The sequence below is a fragment of the Schistocerca nitens genome, chromosome 6 (genome assembly GCF_023898315.1).
Source record: "Schistocerca nitens isolate TAMUIC-IGC-003100 chromosome 6, iqSchNite1.1, whole genome shotgun sequence".
In the NCBI taxonomy this organism is placed as follows: domain Eukaryota; kingdom Metazoa; phylum Arthropoda; class Insecta; order Orthoptera; family Acrididae; genus Schistocerca; species Schistocerca nitens.
The window spans coordinates 679,193,221-679,213,410 of NC_064619.1; the positions used below are offsets into that span (position 1 = coordinate 679,193,221).

The 20,190-nt window shown below is 46.5% G+C and overlaps 1 protein-coding gene across 1 annotated transcript in view; it reads left to right on the forward strand.

The window, feature by feature from the left end:
• LOC126262415 (UDP-glycosyltransferase UGT5-like) overlaps positions 1–20,190 on the forward strand; it is a 159,855-nt gene that overhangs the window by 113,983 nt on the left and 25,682 nt on the right. Inside the window, exon 5 of the mRNA XM_049959043.1 lies at positions 15,658–15,880. Coding sequence (XP_049815000.1) covers positions 15,658–15,880 — 223 coding nt within the window. The remainder of the gene's footprint in view (positions 1–15,657; positions 15,881–20,190) is intronic.

A 20,190-nucleotide genomic window follows, 5' to 3' on the forward strand; every position in this document is an offset into this window, starting at 1 on the left:
TTTAGCTACACAACACTATTTTTCAACGTAATCTCCATTCAATGCTACGGCCTTACGCCACCTTGAAATGAGGGCCTGTATGCCTGCACGGTACCATTCCACTGGTCGATGTCGGAGCCAACATCGTACTGCATCAATAACTTCTTCATCATCCGCGTAGTGCGTCCCACGGATTGCGTCCTTCATTGGGCCAAACATATGGAAATCCGACGGTGCGAGATCGGGGCTGTAGGGTGCACGAGGAAGAACAGTCCACTGAAGTTTTGTGAGCTCCTCTCGGGTGCGAAGACTTGTGTGAGGTCTTGCGTTGTCATGAAGAAGGAGAAGTTCGTTCTGATTTTTGTGCCTACGAACACGCTGAAGTCGTTTCTTCAATTTCTGAAGAGTAGCACAATACACTTCAGAGTTGATCGTTTGACCATGGGGAAGGACATCGAACAGAATAACCCCTTCAGCGTCCCAGAAGACTGTAACCATGACTTTACCGGCTGAGGGTATGGCTTTAAACTTTTTATTGGTAGGGGAGTGGGTGTGGCGCCACTCCATTGATTGCCGTTTTGTTTCAGGTTCGAAGTGATGAACCCATGTTTCATCGCCTGTAACAATCTTTGACAAGATATTGTCACCCTCAACCACATGACGAGCAAGCAATTCCGCACAGATGGTTCTCCTTTGCTCTTTATGGTGTTCAGTTAGACAACGAGGGACCCAGCGGGAACAAACCTTTGAATATCCCAACTGGTGAACAATTGTGACAGCACTACCAACAGAGATGTCAAGTTGAGCACTGAGTTGTTTGATGGTGATCCGTGGATCATCTCGAACGAGCGCACGCTCCGCCATTGCAGGAGTCACAGCTGTGCACGGCCGGCCCGCACACGGGAGATCAGACAGTATTGCTTGACCTTGCGGCGATGATGACACACGGTTTGCTCAACGACTCACCGTGCTTTTGTCCACTGCCAGATCACCGTAGACATTCTGCAAGCGCCTATGAATATCTGAGATGCCCTGGTTTTCGGCCAAAAGAAACTCGATCACTGCCCATTGTTTGCAACGCACATCCGTTACAGACGCCATTTTAACAGCTCCGTACAGCGCTGCCACCTGTCGGAAGTCAATGAAACTATACGAGACGAAGCGGGAATGTTTGAAAATATTCCAAAAGAAATTTCCGGTTTTTTCAACCAAAATTGGCCGAGAAAAAAAATGTGTTGCATTACTTATTGAACTGCCCGAGCTCCGCAGCAGACCATCCCTACATGTTCACACGATAACCAAACGAAATCGCCAATTACTACTGCAGTGGGTACGGGACCATCGCAATTAGACGGTTTATCAATGAAAACGAGACCGTTGTTTGGGTGAATCACATTTTTGGAACACTAGGTCGATGGTTGTCTCCGCAAACGCCATCGTGGAGGTGAACGACGGCTCGAAACGTGCAGCGCGCCACCGACGCCGGCTGGTGGGAGCAGTAGTATGCTGTGGAAGACATTCTTCTATGTTGCATGGGATCTCTGGTCGTTATCGAGGATACGCTGATAGCAGCGAACCACCAGCATCCTTTCACGCTTCGTATCTGCCCCGACGGCGATATCATCTTTCAGCAGTACAATTGTCCGTGACTCGGAGCCAGAAAGTGCAAAGTCGTTTGAGGTGCGCTATAGTGAACTGACGTTGATGTCTTGGCGGCCAATTTCGCTTGATGTAAATGCTATTGAACCCTCTGCGTCGCTGTTGGGCGCCATCACTGCGTACAGAAATCAGCGGCCCGTTGTTTACGTGAATTATATGACCTGAGCGTAGACGTCTAACGCCACATTCCTCCGAGCGGTTCTAGGCGCTACAGTCTGGAACCGCGCGACCGCTACTGTCGCAGGTTCGAATCCTGCCTCGAGCATGGATGTGTGTGATGTCCTTAGGTCAGTTAGGTTTAAGTAGTTCTAAGTTCTAGGGAACTGATGACCTCAGCAGTTAAGTCCCATTAGGGCTCAGGGCCATTTGAAGCCACATTCCTCCACAAAGCTATCAACAAACTGTCGGATCCCTGATACACAAAGTCAGTATTTCGTTCCAAAGACGGACAAACAAGCTGTTAAACAGGTGGTTAAATGAAACTTCCTGGCAGATTAAAACTGTGTGCCCGACCGAGACTCGAACTCGGGACCTTTGCCTTTCGCGGGCAAGTGCTCTACCATCTGAGCTACCGAAGCACGACTCACGCCCGGTACTCACAGCTTTACTTCTGCCAGTACCCCGCCTCCTACCTTCCAAACTTTACAGAAGCTCTTCTGCGAACCTTGCAGAACTAGCACTCTCGGTCCGGCACACAGTTTTAATCTGCCAGGAAGTTAGCGCACACTCCGCTGCAGAGTGAAAATCTCATTCTGGAAACATCCCCCAGGCTGTGGCTAAGCCATGTCTCCGCAGTATCCTTTCTTTCAGGAGTGCTAGTTCTGCAAGGTTCGCAGGAGAGCTTCTGTGAAGTTTGGAAGGTAGGAGACGATGTACTGCCAGAATTGAAACTGTGAGGACGGGTCGTGAGTCGTGCTTGGGTAGCTCAGTCGGTAGAGCACTTGCCCGCGAAATGCAAAGGTCCCGAGTTCGAGTCTCGGACGGGCACACAGTTTTAATCTGCCAGGAAGTTTCATATCAGCGCACACTCCGCTGCAGAGTGAAAATCTCATTCAGGTGGTTAAATGTTTCAGCTCATCAGTGTATGTGTGTGTAAGCCTCAGAGCCAATTCTTCCGCCGTCTCTGAGAATGTTCTTCTTCCGCCTTCGGTGCCGTTTACCGATGTTATTTTCGCGTCAATTGATTCGCGGCTATTTACTTGGCTAGCCTTTATTCGCACCTGTATCTCTGCAAGAGCTTTCCCTACCCACCGTTTTTTTTGAAGACCTCAGTTTCGGCCAACATATTCGTCTCATATTTGGCAAATCAATCGTGTAGAATCTAAAATGAAAGGCAATAATGTACTTAGTCTCAGTACCCAACCGTTTCACGAAGCACAAGCGACCTAGAATTGACTCAACTGTGTATTTTTCACCATAGTTATAGGGTCGGAAAACGCATGTTGTGTTAGAAATAGAGGAAAAAACCCTTTACCATGGCCGCTCATGTGGCCATAACGTGAACACTGTTCAACAGAAACGCCGCTGGCATGACGGCTAAGGCATCTGGGTGAGGAGCGGAGGACCTGTGTTCGATTCGAAAATGCATTCTGCAGTTTTCTTTTTCATAGGTAGTTTTTACCACTTCTTACTTCTTAGGAACAGAAGTGTTGAAAAGGTATGTAAGGAATAGTAATGAAGTAGGCAAATAAATTCTCAAACGACTTACGCCGATCATCCAGAACATTATGACGACCTACGCGATATGTCCATCTTTGCCACGGGTAACAGCGGCGACGCGTCTTGAACGGTGGGAACAATGGCGGACGTGGGAACATGTCTGAAAGCGGGGCACCGGGGGAAGAGGTGGGAGGGAATCCCGCTTATTTACCCTGTCCGAGAGCAACTGCAGTGAGGTCTGTAAGACCGCCAACTGCTGCTGCTGCTATCGCATGAGCTGCTGCTGTTGCTCTACGTGAGTGAGTAATTTCTCTTCCATACTCCTATGTTCCGTTTACCTCGTCGCCAAATGTAGTAACCACAACCAACAGCGGGAACGCCTTGGGCTGCTGATCGAAGCAGCCAGGCGGGGAAGCCACCGGCGCTGGAGCACGCACCACCGGGTAAACACAGGACGAGTCGGACGACAGACCAACGACAACAGCCGACCACGACCGACTATGAGCGACACAACAAGGAAGAGATAAACAACGGAGGCTTGTGGAAACCACAACATCAAACACCAAACGTAAACCCACTCTGAACCAGAGCCAGGCAAATGTCAACAACGAGCAACGACCAGAACGCAGTACCGCCGAGATAGAAACGAAATCCAGAGCGAGTACCAGACTGGCTGGACTAGGTTTTTTTTTTTCTTTATTGTGATTTTGATCACCTTACACAAGGCGGGCTGTCAGCAGCAGGGTACGCCGCTCTTCAGCCTTGAGTTGTACAATAAGTAATACATGTAGGTGGCACAGAGAATACAATCAAAACGGTGGGCAAAAAATGCAGACACTTAAAAAACAAAAAACATGGAGCCGTTCACGCTGGACGAGAAACATCACTAACACTAGTTGACACGGCGCACATAACAGGGGTGATGGCGACGGTACTCGTGAACAGGGGTGGCGTGACGGCGAACAAACACTAAACACAAACGAAGGCACACACACGAGCTGGACTAAGGCTTTTTTTGTTTTTTTTCCTTTATTGTATTTCAATTCCCCATCAGGGCGGGCTGGCAGCAGCATAGGCGCTGCTCTTCAGCCGAAAGACATAGAACAAAACAATAGAAGACATTTAAAAACAGCAAAGGAGAGAATAAGGTGAACATAGATATAAAAAAGGGGAACATCATGGAAGGCAATAGACAAAAAACGGGGTGACTGTAAAATGGAGATAAAAAACTGTTTAAAAGTAGCACACACAAAAAGCCACACACTGCGACGGTTAAAAGAACACGAGGCACAGTATGACTGGAGCATAAAGGTAGCGACGGATGGCATAGCACATAACGTAACACTGACGGCGAACCTCAAGGCAGGACACAATTAAAATCACACCTCTTGACGCACACGAGAAACAGCACTAAACAACACTGATGTGGCACACTGATGAAGAGCAATGCAGAGGATCTGCCAGGTGCTAGGAGATGAGGGAGACCTGAAGAAGGGAGGGAGGGGAAGAGATGGGGGAGGTGAGCGGGGGGCGCGCGGAAGAGGGCCAGGTAGGGAGGGATGTGGGAAGGAGAGAGGCAGGTATGAGGTGCAGGGTCTCAGGGGAGGGGGGGACGGAGGAAAATCCGCTCTGGGAGAAGGAGGAAAGAGGAAAAGGGGGGCCCTGGGGAGGGGGGGGGGAACAAGGCCAGGTTATAGTTGGAAGGAAGGGTAGATGTCACGGCGAAGTTCGTCATCCGGGAGGGGGAGATGTTGGAAATTGCCCTGATGAAGGAGATGGAGGGTGTGGAGGTGGAGAGAGGGAGGGATACAGCGATAGAGGTGCGGCAACGGGTGGGGGGTGGAGAGGAAGGAGGAAACCAGAGGGTGGGGGGGGATCAAGCCTGCGAACAATGTAAAGGATGCGGAGATGTTGGAGGAACAGGAGGAGGTGGGGGAAGGGGATCAGTTCATACAGGAGCCGTGTGGGGGACGGAAGGCGGATACGGAAGGCAAGGCGGAGCACATCGTGTTCAAGGATTTGGAGGGCCTTGTAAAAGCGGGTGCGGGTGGAGATCCAGGCAACGCTGGCATAACAGAGGATAGGACGGATGAGGGATTTGTAGGTGTGGAGGATGGTAGAAGGATGCAATCCCCATGTCCGGCCAGACAGGTGTTTCAGAAGGCGGAGGCGGGAATGGGCTTTCTGCTGGATGGTCAGGAGATGAGGGGTCCAGGTGAGGTGTCGGTCAAGGGTGAGGCCAAGGTATTTCAGGGTGGGGGTGAGTTGGATAGGACGACCATAAAGGGTGAGGTAGAAATCATGGAGGCGAAAGGAGCGAGTGGTGCGGCCTATGATGATTGCCTGGGTTTTGGAGGGGTTGAGACGGAGGAACTTTGGAGGGTACGTTGAGACCGTTGAAGGGTAGGATAGAGAGCCAGGAAGGCGGTGTCATCAGCATACTGGAGAAGGTTGGAGAAAGGCAGAGCGGGTCCCTATATACACAACTGGAGGGAGCGGCTATTGGCCGCTGTCTGCACGTGGCTTAGCGGTAGCGCCCTCGCTGCGTGGAATAGCCGCCGCGGAGGAGGAGCCCCTCTATGGGCTGACCACGTCCATTTGTTCTGCCGCGTGTTCGACTTCCGCGGCGGAAGGTACTAGAGTGCCGATGGTCACGGACCCATTTCAGTCCTAGTTGCCGATGTCGTGGTCTTAACATTGGCTCATGCATGGGTCTTCGGCAGCGGAGGTCAATCGTTAGCAGTGTTCGGTGGACTGTGTGTTCAGACACACTTATACACTTCCCAGCATTAAAGTCTGATATTAATTACACCACAGTTCGCCGCCTGTCCTGTTATAGCAGTCTGCCCAGAGTACGACGTCCGACGTCTGTAATGAGGGGCGGTCGCCGAACCCCACGATTTCTGGATGTGGTTTCACCTCGGTTTCACCATGTGTTGAAGACATTCACTACAGCACTCCTAGAACACCCGATAAGTCGTGCAGTTCCCAGAATGCTCGTGCCGAGCCTCCAGGCCATCACACTCTGCCCTCGGTCAACCTCAGATAGATCGTGCGGTTTCCCCATTCTACACACGGACAGCACGTTTACTGGTACTACATGTACCGTGCGTGTGTCTGAGTAGCAGTCATTGCTCGTCAGATGACGGTACAAATACCCGGAGGAGTTTATATTGTTGTGGGTATGTGGTCATAATGTTGTGGATAGTTGTATAAAAATAATTCCGAGCAAGACTGTTGCGAATTCGTCACGAGCGATCTCAGAAGCCGACAGCACGACGTTTGTTTACGATTGTCAGCGGCGTGGTACGCATCGGTATTAATTCTCGGAAACGAAATATTTTAAAATGTAAATCAGATATGTTTTCCATCGACTCTGCGGAAACAACTATGTTATTGCAGCAAGACTGCATTCATTAGATACTGTTTGTGCCACTACTACATTTGCTTGAAATGTTTATATGACAAGTGTCATCGAACTAGTTGTTCGAAGGAAAATGAGAATATGTAATAGAATGAGTGAAAGAGACATCGAAAAGTAACCAGAACGAAAATATTAATTCTTTACTAATCCACACCCTTTCAGAATTTTGTTTATTCGTTATTGATATGCCAGCCTTATTAACCTTCCCATTCCCATCTGTTTCGATGCGGGAAGAAATACAAACGAAAAAAGGGGCTGAATACATTTGGGAACCGAACACTGACACACTGTCCCCCATCCCCCTCCCAGCCAGATTCTTACGCCAACGCTAAATAGCGTTTACCTCCATTTATAGCAAAAATAAGCGTTTGCCGACCCCATGTGCGATAATGAAAAATACTGTTTTCAATTACCTATCGATCGCGTCAATTTTGATTCGACTGCTCGTCATGAACTTGAGGTGTGGGTTTCTCAGAAACAGGTGGGTATTGAGCCAAAATATCTTACGAGTCTTTCATTATAGGTTGTACCCATGTCACCTGCCACACAGAAGCCAAATCGGTTAGCCATGTCTGACGCGTTCCCTTTTTTAGTTCAGGGCAAACTGGACATAGGTCTACTGTAGTACAAGTAATTTTAATTATATTGAATCTGATACTTTATGATCCAATAGGCAGTATTCTTCCAGTACAAGAAGATCAGAAGTTATCACGATGGCTTATGAAAATGTTGTACTGAAATTTAACATGCTGCACGATCTCAGGCACTAAGTCTGGCAGAGGTAAAGTTGACTGTCACTTGCGGTAATTCTCTTGTGAGAACATGTAACTGAAGCCCGGTGAACACTTAGTTCTAACTATTGCCTCATTATGTGAGATCTGTTATAATTGTGAGAGAAGTGAAGCAGGTGGAAGAGACATTTGTACACCGTTGAAGTTCACGGGAGCAGTGCACTGGGCTTTCTACAATAAATAACAACGAATTATCCTTCTATTATTCTAAAACGACTGCACCGGAACCCACATATTAAGAAATAGCCACCTATATTAAATACAGGTTATTCCACTCCATTTAAGTCTGATGCAGTAACAGAAGTACGAAATTTCAAAAATAGAAAACTCTGTTGCAAGTGAAACTTCCTGGCAGATTAAAACTGTGTGCTCGACCGAGACTCGAACTCGGGACCTTTGCCTTTCGCGGACAAGTGCTCTACCAACTGAGCTACCGAAGCACGACTCACGCCCGGTACCCACAGATTTACTTCTGCCAGTACCTCGTCTCCTACCTTCCTACCTTCCTACTGGCAGAAGTAAATCTGTGGGTACCGGGCGTGAGTCGTGCTTCGGTAGCTCAGTTGGTAGAGCACTTGCCCGCGAAAGGCAAAGGTCCCGAGTTCGAGTCTCGGTCGGGCACACAGTTTTAATCTGCCAGGAAGTTTCATATCAGCGCACACTCCGCTGCAGAGTGAAAATCTCATTCTGGAAACATCTGTTGCAAGTGTTAACAATGAACACTGGCCCTAAGATGTTCAGCGAAAGAAAGAGAAAAATTTATTCTGACTGCGTTCTTTTTAGGGCTTTCGGGTTAGTGGCCATTGTGAATGAAGTCAGATTCTCTCCAGGTCCTAGATATAATATCTAAAAGGAAAAAAAAATTATCCTTTTCGACGAAGTAGAGATAACTAAATTTCTCAAGCAGTTGGAAAACTTGAGCCTCGATGATCAGGTGGGTACAGAAAACTAAATTGTCTACCATACCATTATGTCTGCTTTATCAAAATTTAGATTGATTTCTTTCTTCGTTTTCTGCCTTTGTCTCCTGCCATCGTCGCTTCATGTTCGGTTTTCCTATCACCCCAAAATCTTTTAAGCTTTTGTGTGGGTTTTTTTCCCTTCCCCCTTCTCCCTTTGATTATTTAGCATTCGCTATCCTTTCCCCTCTTATACTCACACCAACATACCATCCTCCTTCTCCATGTTCATTTACATTGACGTTTCGGTTCATCTTAATACACTACTGGCCATTAAAATTGCTACACCATGAAGATGACGTGCTACAGGCGCGAAATTTAAACGACGGGAAGAAGATTCTGTGATATGCAAATGATTAGCTTTTCAGAGCATTCACACAAGGTTGGCGCCGGTAGGGACACCTACAACGTGCTGACATGACGAAACTTTTCTCATAGAAAAACAGCAGTTGACTGGCGTTGCCAGGTGAAACGTTGTTGTGATGCCTCGTGTAACGAGAAGAAATGCGCACCATCACGTTTCCGACTTTGATAAAGGTCGGATTGTAGCCTATCGCGATTGCGGTTTAACGTATCGCGACATTGTTGCTCGCGTTTGTCGAGATCCAATGACTGTTAGCAAAATATGAAATCAGTGTGTTTAGGAGGATAATACGAAACGCCGTGCTGGCCTCGTATCACTAGCAGTCGAGATGACAGACATCTTATCCCCATGGCTATAACGGATCGTGCAGCCACGTCTCGATCCCTGAGTCAACAGATAGGGACGTTTGCAAGACAACAACCATCTGCACGAACAGTTCGACGACGTTTGTAACAGCACGGACTATCAGCTCGGAGACCATGGCTGCTTTTACCCTTTACGCTGCATCACAGACAGGAGCGCCTGTGATGGTGTACTCAACGACGAACCTGGGTGCACGAATGGCAAAACGTTTTTTTCGGATGAATCCAGGTTCTGTTTACAGCACCATGATGGTCACATCCGTGTTTGGCGACATCGCGGTGAACGCACATTGGAAGCTTGTATTCGTTATCGCCATACTGGCGTATCACCCGACGTGATGGTATGGGGTGCCATTGGTTACACGTCTCGGTCACCTCTTGTTCGCACTGACGGCACTTTGAACAGTGGACGTTACATTTCAGATGTGTTACGACCCGTGGCTCTACCCTTCATTCGGTCCCTGCGAAACCCTACATTTCAGCAGGATAATGCACGACCGCATGTTGCAGGTCCTGGACGGGCCTTTCTGGATACAGAAAATGTTCGACTGCTGCCATGGCCAGCACATTCTCCAGATCTCCCACCAATTGGAAACGTCTGGTCAGTGGTGGCCGAGCAACTGACTCGTCACAATACGCCAGTCACTACTCTTGATGAACTGTGGTATCGTGTTGAAGCTTCATGAGCAGCTGCACATGTACACGCTATCCAACTGTGTTTGACCCAATGCCCAAGCGTATCAAGGCCGTTATTACGGCCAGATGTTGTTGTTCTGGGTACTGATTTCTAAGGATCTATGCACCCAAATTGCGTGAAAATGTAATCACATATCAGTTCTAGTATAATATATTCGTCCAATGAATACCCGTTTATCATCTGCAACTTTAATGGCCAGTAATGCAGTTGGCACTTCACTGAAGGAGTTAGTTTCCGTGTTACCACCGGTTTGTTTGCTTTTAAATTTTTAAGAATATTTCATTCCTTCCATCATTGGCCCTGTTCAGCACATACCTTATTTCAGTTTGTCTTTACTATCATCGCCGGCACTGGGTGGTTTCATTAACGTCAGTCTACTACGCGACCCACTCCGTCCAGCATATACGTCGTCTAGTACCGTGTTTATTTACCAGTGTGATTCATGGCTGTAACTACCAACCTGTCTTTGAATCGCGTATTTAGTTGCTAGTCCTGCGCTCACGCAGATTTAATTTCTTATTTGTGTTGTAATTTTACGTCTGTAATTTAGAGATTTTCACATAACAATCCAGGCTTTCCTGTGCCCATATTTGGCGATTGCGGTTTTCGCTTTAACGCCATCGTAACATCAGCTTTTATATATGACAAATGCGCTCTGCACTGTTCAAATTGCTCTAACAAGGGAATCTCCCCATCGCACCCCCCTCAGATTTAGTTATAAGTTGGCACAGTGGATAGGCCTTGAAAAACTGAACACTGATCGATCGAGAAAACAGGAAGAAGTTCTGTGGAATTATGAAAAAATAAGCAAAATATACAAACTGAGTAGTCCATGCGCAAGATAAGCAATATCGAGGAGTGTGCGAGCTCAAGGGCGCCGTGGTCCCGTGGTTAGCGTGATGAGGAATGAGAGGTCCTTGGTTCGAGTCTTCCCTCGAGTGAAAAGTTTAACTTTTTGTTTTCAGTTTATGTGACAAACTCTTATGTTTTCATCACTTTTTTGGGAGTGATTATCACATCCACAAGAAAACCTAAATCGGGCAAGGTAGAAGAATCATTTTACCAATTCGCCAAGTGTACTAGTTAGGTTGGTCGACAACATATTCCTGTCATGTGACGCACATGCTGTCACCAGTGTCGTATAGAATATATCAGACGTGTTTTCCTGTGGAGGAATCGGTTGACCTATGACCTTGCGATCAAATGTTTTCGGTTCCCATTGGAGAGGCACGTCCTTTCGTCAACTAATCGCACGGTTTTGCGGTGCGGTCGCAAAATACAGAGACTAATTACAGTGAACAGAGACGTCAATGAACGGACGGACGGATCATAACTTTGCGAAAATAAAGGAAGTGAAATTTTCAATCGAGGGAAGATTTGAACCAAAGATCTCTCGTCCCGCTACTGCTCACGCTAACCACGGGACCACGGCGCTCCTGAGCTCACACTGTCCTTAATATTGCTTATCTTGAGCATGAATTACTCAGTTTGTATATTTTGTTTATTTTTTCATAGTTACACAGAACTTCTTCCTGTTTTCTTGATTGATCTGTGTTCAGTTTTTCAAGGCCTATCCACTGTGCCAACTTATAACTATATCTGAGGGGGGTGCGATGGGGATGTTCCCTTGTAAGCACTATGGGACATCTGAGGTCATCAGTCCCTTAGACTTAGAACTACCTAAACCTAACTAGCCTAAGAACATCACACACATCCATGCCAGAGGCAGGATTCGAACCTGCGACCGTAATAGCAGCCCGGTTCCGGCCCGAAGCGCCTAGAACCGCTCGGCCACAGCGGCTGGCTCTGCGCTGTTCAAGGGAAATGAATCACTTTACTTCTCACCTTTAGCTTAGCTAACCTATTGATAGGTGCTAGATAGGTTCGCGAATTAACTGTTATGTGACAAGATCGTTGTTACTAATTACGGATAATCTGAAGATGTTTTAACCTCACGAAACACGCCATTATTAATAAACCACTCGCAACGGAGACTGTTTTCTGTTTTTGGCAACTACAGTAAAACTTTTACTACATCCAAAAAACGATTCTTCTGCAAGGCCCACCAAGAAGGAGAGAAAGCGCTACGTGTGTTCCACTGACCAGACCGGTGCCAGCTGCGCATTTTCTGCATGGCATCTTCCAGTACGATATGTCCCTCGATCTAGATCGATGGCGGCTTCAGAGCAGCTTGTGGATAAAGTGGTGGGACAAATTACTGAGGTGCATAGCAAGTGGCCATCAGATATTGTTTGTGCCTCATTTCCAGCAAGTGCCTACCTCTGTAGATACTTTTTTTAATGTATAAAATGCATTTAAACATCGTCCCATAAGTCATCTATCAGTTTCGGTTATTAACCATCATCCAGGATGCTCATCAACATCAACATTAAAAATTATGAAAGTACAGTGCATACAAAAATAGCAAACCTCTACAAATATATGGATGCAACAGATTATTTAAAAACATCACATATTACTTTGAAGATGTCGAAGTTATCTAGTGTAACTGTTCAAACACCTGACATATCCAATGAAATTGTACAATCACCTGACATAATTATGTCAGATGTTTCTACAATTTCACTGGATAATTTCGATATTGTTCAACTTCAAAGTATTACGTGATGTTTTTTTCTAATCTGTTGTACCCTGTAAGTATACAAATGGAATTTTGCACCCATATTTGTGAGTTTTGCAATTTTTAATGTTGATCTTGATAGACATCCTGGGTGATGGTTAATAACCGAAACCGATAGATGACTAGTGGGACAAACAAATAGCTGATGATTAAAATGCATTTTACAAATACTTTACGGCTGTCGAACCTCACTCTGGAGTGAAGCCAGAGACAAAGGATGAGTTGAAGAAGCGATTCGACTTACACAGTTCTTAGAACATCAGCATGATATATATATACACTCCTGGAAATGGAAAAAAGAACACATTGACACCGGTGTGTCAGACCCACCATACTTGCTCCGGACACTGCGAGAGGGCTGTACAAGCAATGATCACACGCACGGCACAGCGGACACACCAGGAACCGCGGTGTTGGCCGTCGAATGGCGCTAGCTGCGCAGCATTTGTGCACCGCCGCCGTCAGTGTGAGCCAGTTTGCGGTGGCATACGGAGCTCCATCGCAGTCTTTAACACTGGTAGCATGCCGCAACAGCGTGGACGTGAACCGTATGTGCAGTTGACGGACTTTGAGTGAGGACGTATAGTGGGCATGCGGGAGGCCGGGTGGACGTACCGCCGAATTGCTCAACACGTGGGGCGTGAGGTCTCCACAGTACATCGATGTTGTCGCCAGTGGTCGGCGGAAGGTGCACGTGCCCGTCGACCTGGGACTGGACCGCAGCGACGCACGGATGCACGCCAAGACCGTAGGATCCTACGCAGTGCCGTAGGGGACCGCACCGCCACTTCCCAGCAAATTAGGGACACTGTTGCTCCTGGGGTATCGGCGAGGACCATTCGCAACCGTCTCCATGAAGCTGGGCTACGGTCCCGCACACCGTTAGGCCGTCTTCCGCTCCGGATATGTCCCCCATTGAGCATGTTTGGGACTGGATGAAGCGTCGTCTCACGCGGTCTGCACGTCCAGCACGAACGCTGGTCCAACTGAGGCGCCAGGTGGAAATGGCATGGCAAGCCGTTCCACAGGACTACATCCAGCATCTCTACGATCGTCTCCATGGGAGAATAGCAGCCTGCATTGCTGCGAAAGGTGGATATACACTGTACTAGTGCCGACATTGTGCATGCTCTGTTGCCTGTGTCTATGTGCCTGTGGTTCTGTCAGTGTGATCATGTGATGTATCTGACCCCAGGAATGTGTCAATAAAGTTTCCCCTTCCTGGGACAATGAATTCACGGTGTTCTTATTTCAATTTCCAGGAGTATATATATATATATATATATATATATATATATATATATATATATATATATATGTGTGTGTGTGTGTGTGTGTGTGTGTAAGATATTAGAACCCTGAAGAAGCGGAACAAAGAATGAAGAACGGGAGAAGATGGAAGAGCGAGCAGATTGAACTAAAATTTATGAAAAATGGTTCAAACGGCTCTGAGCACTATGGGACTTAACTTCTGAGGTCATCAGTCCCGTTGAACGTAGAACTACTTAAACCTAACTAACCTAAGGACATCACTCACATCCATGCCCGGTGCAGGATTAGAACCTGCGACCGTAGCGGGTGCGCGGTTCCAGGCTGAAGTGCCTAGAACCACTCGGCCACACCGGCCGGCCATTCTGTTTCAACGGCTATAACAGCACAGAATAAGACTCTAAACTTCAGACGTACTCATTATAATTTCAATGTAAAGTTGCACTTAAGACACCATTCACATAAAGGTGCAACTGCTGTCAGAGAAAGGAATGTTCCCCGTCTAGTCGGTTGTCCGTGTCGGTCAACGTCTCGCAGTCTACAATGCCATATGACTTTACTCTTAATCAGAAGGTAAGGGAAATTGCTCTGCATTTTTCGTGTTTCTTTCTTTTGATTTTATGCATTGTTTCAGGAGGAAAATCTATCAGTTAAGGTGTTTTATAACATCCACAGAAGTATTGTGTGCTGGGCATCGAAAATTAAATTAGATGATAACTGCACATGAAAGAACTAAAAAGGCGAACCAACGGACTACATTTCGGCTGGCGGAAGGAACATTATGAGGAACAAGAAGAAGAAGAAGAAGATGATGATGATGGTGATAACTATTTGTGTCTAAGGCACATGTCATCTGGATCAGTGTAACAGTGAACATCAATTAATACTAGACAACTATACATAATGAAAGACAACTAAAAGTCATTTCCAAAGAGACAGTACACAAAAACTTTATCTCTTCTCTAAACGCATGCGCAAGTAATATTATTCGTAATATCTTTTTGGCAGTCAACTTTCCTGTGTTGTTTATACATTAAACAACACGTAACTCGATATATGTGTGTCTCGCACTGGATGAGTCTTCCGAATCCACCGAGCGAGTTGTTGCAGCGCTGACACACGGCACTAACATTCCGGAGGACGTTGGTTCGTATACCCTTACGACCAACGACACTCGGATTTTGCTAAAGCGTTTAATGCAAACGCTGGAATGGTTCATCAGTAAAGCATACTACCTCTTTCCTTCCCAAGTTTGTGCTGCGTTTCTAGTGACGTGTGCATTAAAAAAATTGGTTCAAATGGCTCTGAGCCCTGTGGGACTTAACATCTGTGGTCATCAGTCCCCTAGAACTTAGAACTAATTAAACCTAACTAACCTAAGGACATCACACACACATCCATGCCCGAGGCAGGATTCGAACCTGTGACCGTAGCGGTCGCGCGGTTCCAGACTGAAGCGCCTAGAACCGCTCGGCCATACCGGCCGGCGACTTGTGCATTGATGGGACATTAAACCCTACGTTCCCTTCCTTTTTTTGTGTTGATAGGCTTATGTACTTTAATGTTAATAATTAGCATCAGTCTCTGACAGTTTCAGGTGCGTCAGCTGCCTCCGTTAGGTAGTGTATTTGGCCGCTTCGTTTGTGAAACATCCTGTGTGTTATACGAACTTCTACGATTTAAGCGTTATATTAAAGGCATAGTTGTACTAGCATTGAAACACCTGTGAGCTACATGTTTGTTCTTTCATTGGACAAAGGAATCTACCTACTTAACATTAAGCTTTTCAGACGTTAAGGAAAATACGAAAACATGGGAGCATATCGTGTACATAGATTGTTTCTTTTGCGCAGGACATACAGAAGTTCCTGGACGACAGTCCACACGGTGTGATCTACTTCAGCTTGGGATCGATGGTGCGAGTTGAGACCTTCGACCCGGAGAAGTTCAAAGCGATTGTGGACGCCTTCGCGTCCGTACCCCAACGCGTTCTCTGGAAAGCCGACCCGGCCAATCTCCCAGGACTGCCGCCAAACGTCAGAGCTCAGAAGTGGATCCCACAGAACGATGTTCTGAGTAAGAGACATCTCACAGTTAATTTAATAAGCCTCTGCCTATAAATGAAATAGCTGCGGTACCCGACTTCGCTCAGGGAGTTGATGCGAGATTGTGTGCTAGTTGCAATAAAAGGATAAACTTTAAAGTATAATAGGTAAAAAGTATTGAAAAAATGTTCTAACTATTTACAATACTTGTTCACAAACAACATTTTTCGTTTTGTTATCCGTCATATATTCGTACAAATTTTTGGAATTTCCTACTCTCGAGCAGGCTATGTATAGTTGACCTTGAGAGAAGAAGGAGTCTTTGAAGTTGCTGCCGCAATATTTTAAAGTTTGTCCTAGCGCTTTGTTAATTGTAAAAATGTATGCTAATCTGATTGAAAATTGCAGTCTTTTAAATTTGATGGCAGTCCAGTAGACATTAGTTGTATTCTAGTGATAAATAATGTGTGTCCTTGCTACTTTCCAGTCATCATTTCGGCTTCAGTGATGTTATCCGATAGCTGTTCCATTACATAGTTTTGGTGAGTAGATACGAGTAGTGTGAGCGGAAATGCAATTTTATGTCGAAGGTAGTGTCTTGACAGTTCTGATACTTGCAAAGTGTTCAGAAATTCTGTACGGAAGTTCACACTTTCTTCAACGTTTATTATCGTGTCGATCGATTTGTACATTCTCTCTTCAACGGGAATTTTCTTTTCAATATTTATGTTGACATCGTCGACAATATTATTTTTAGTTGCCAAAATTGCCCTTTCAAATAGCAGTCCGGATTGGTATAGTTGTGAACAATGTTTGGATAAGTTTGATTGATGAGTTCGTTTTCAGTGGTGGCCGTGTTGCAGAAATCACTGTTGACTTTAATGAGGCCTGTCATCTGGTCAGCAGGATATGTGCCTTTGCCTATTTGTAAAAGCTGTTGAGCAAAATGTTCTGCTGTTTCGTCATTCGATAGTTCAACTCTCATATTTCTTGTTAGCTGCAATAATTGTATGTGTGGCCAGAGATGTGATTCTCTAAAGCATGCATTGATCTCGTATGCTAGTATTGACTTGGGGATAACTGGAAGGGCTTGTCGAAAATCTCCTGAGGGTATGAATGGAACTCTTCCCATTGCTTCAGAGTTCCCTCGCAAGTCTTGTAATGTTCTGTCCATGGCTTCAAGTGATTTTTCTATGTGCTATTGTGCACTCGTCCCAGAAGATAATTTTAGCTTCTTTAATTCACCCCGTCCAAATGCTCTTGAGATTTTACGTACCGGGAACTGTTCTTTGATATATTCAACGGTACTTATAGGGCGGAATGGGCAGTTCGTCCTTCCATAATTGTGGCTGCAACGACGGATGGTGCCTGTGCAAGTGCGATGTTTGTTTAGTACGTATGTCCGTCAGCAGTGGATTTGTTAGAAACGTTCACCCAGTGCCGCTTGGTGCGACAAGTAAATAATTCCGCCATTGTTGTTGCCGATCCAGTTCATGATAACGTTGTAGATATCCTTTTGATTGTCAATGAGGAGTGGTTTGCTGTGAGCAATGTATTGAAGTAGTTCGTTGATACTTTAGCTTTTTTCCTTCGTAATTTCGAAGTTTGACACACTTATTTATTTAGCGTATGGCTAGAGATACACATATCATGACTGAAATTTAAGCTTGTGTGTCTAGGTTACGAGTGTAGTCTACAGTTTGTGGAGTCGCGAGAGCAAAGTCACTAGCACTGCCATTATACTTCCTTGTCCTGCATTCGCTGATGATGTGCTGGATCGTCTGTTGTGTAGCACTACAGTCACACTCAGGTGTTGAAGTTATGTTCCACTTTTGAAGTGGGAGGCTGCACAATTCCCATGGTTGGTTCGTATTATGTTTAGTGTGGACGATTGTCTGCGAGGGAGGTTGGAGCCAGGTGACGGCGTCTTCTTCACAGGAGGCATTGTTGGACAGCGTCTTTTTATGGTGCTTCGATACCAAGTTGTACTATGGTCTTGTTGTTTATTGCTAAACATTTGTCTTCTAGGTGAATGAGTGCTTCATTGAAGATGTCGTCGTTGATTTCAATTTGGTACTGTACGTTATCATTCATATCCTTTTTGAAGGAGTCCCATAGTTATTTTGGATTTGATGGGTTACATGTTGTTAGAATTATGGCGAATTTATTCAGCTGAGGCTGTGAATGGGGCTTGGTTGTCGTTATCCAGTAGGCGTGTTTCTCTGTACGTCTGGCATAGGTAACCGTCAACAGTCTTAATATCTATGTAACTTGTTGGCCCCCGTATTTCGCATAGCAACATCCGGAGACAGAAAGATTCGGTGTTTTTCGGATGTACGTTGTGTACTCGGTCTAGTGCCTCAGATTTCATGGTTCCTGGATGATCTACTACTGGAATTCCTTGTACTCGTCGTTGAAAGATTTTTCTTGTCGTGTTCCATGTATAACAGATAGGGACGCCCATATATGGTAATGTTTTGGCGAATGGATCCGTTTGACACAGTTAGTAAAAACTAATTAATGTTGTGTTCTGAGCTTGTTCGCTTGCAATTTTTCTGGCGTTGTCTTCTGTGAAGTAAACTCTCTGCCCGTTCTCGAAATGTACTGCTACATGCTGCACGGTTAGTTCGCGTTCGTGTATGGGGAAACAGAAAATCCACCACGCCGCTTCTTTACTGTTGATGTGTCTTCCCATTTTGGTACATGGGAATCCTGTGGGCTCTGTTTTTTTCTTTTTTCTTTTTGGCTGTCTTTGGTTATCTGAAATACTGCCATGTCACTGCCTTCGTTTCTATACTTGAGGCGTATTTGATGGATTTCACCGAACTGCAGTATACTACGTTTGTGTGTGCTTGGAACATCTTGGAAAGTATGTGTTGATTATCTATTTCCAGTGCATCGCTGCCTCGTATTCGTATTTTTGTTGTGAAGCCACTGTTTTTGTCTTCGTACATCCATATTTAAACTGGGTGAAGGTGGGACACATCTGGTATAATTTTTATTAAAAATGATATTCCTCCAGCTGTACTTACGATTTTTGGGTGATTGTCTTCTGTATTTGGGATAGCCATAAACTCCGGTTTGTGTGTCGTCCAAGTGCGGTTTTTGTACATTTTCCATCACTCATGCATGTCGAATTGGTGTTTAATGGCCTGCGTAATCCGTGAATAATGTTTTTCACTACTACGTCGTACAGTTCTGGATCTTCTTGTGGATTGGGAAATTCAGCTTGGGTGATTTTGTCGATATTCGTGGGATGAATTTTGTCGGGTAGCTACACTCCTGGAAATGGAAAAAAGAACACATTGACACCGGTGTGTCAGACCCACCATACTTGCTCCGGACACTGCGAGAGGCCTGTACAAGCAATGATCACACGCACGGCACAGCGGACACACCAGGAACCGCGGTGTTGGCCGTCGAATGGCGCTAGCTGCGCAGCATTTGTGCACCGCCGCCGTCAGTGTGAGCCAGTTTGCGGTGGCATACGGAGCTCCATCGCAGTCTTTAACACAGGTAGCATGCCGCGACAGCGTGGACGTGAACCGTATGTGCAGTTGACGGACTTTGAGCGAGGGCGTATAGTGGGCATGCGGGAGGCCGGGTGGACGTACCGCCGAATTGCTCAACACGTGGGGCGTGTGGTCTCCACAGTACATCGATGTTGTCGCCAGTGGTCGGCGGAAGGTGCACGTGCCCGTCGACCTGGGACCGGACCGCAGCGACGCACGGATGCACGCCAAGACCGTAGGATCCTACGCAGTGCCGTAGGGGACCGCACCGCCACTTCCCAGCAAATTAGGGACACTGTTGCTCCTGGGGTATCGGCGAGGACCATTCGCAACCGTCTCCATGAAGCTGGGCTACGCTCCCGCACACCGTTAGGCCGTCTTCCGCTCACGCCCCAACATCGTGCAGCCCGCCTCCAGTGGTGTCGCGACAGGCGTGAATGGAGGGACGAATGGAGACGTGTCGCCTTCAGCGATGAGAGTCGCTTCTGCCTTGGTGCCAATGATGGTCGTATGCGTGTTTGGCGCCGTGCAGGTGAGCGCCACAATCAGGACTGCATACGACCGAGGCACACAGGGCCAACACCCGGCATCATGGTGTGGGGAGCGATCTCCTACACTGGCCGTACACCACTGGTGATCGTCGAGGGGACACTGAATAGTGCACGGTACATCCAAACCGTCATCGAACCCATCGTTCTACCATTCCTAGACCGGCAAGGGAACTTGCTGTTCCAACAGGACTATGCACGTCCGCATGTATCCTGTGCCACCCAACGTGCTCTAGGAGGTGTAAGTCAACTACCCTGGCCAGCAAGATCTCCGGATCTGT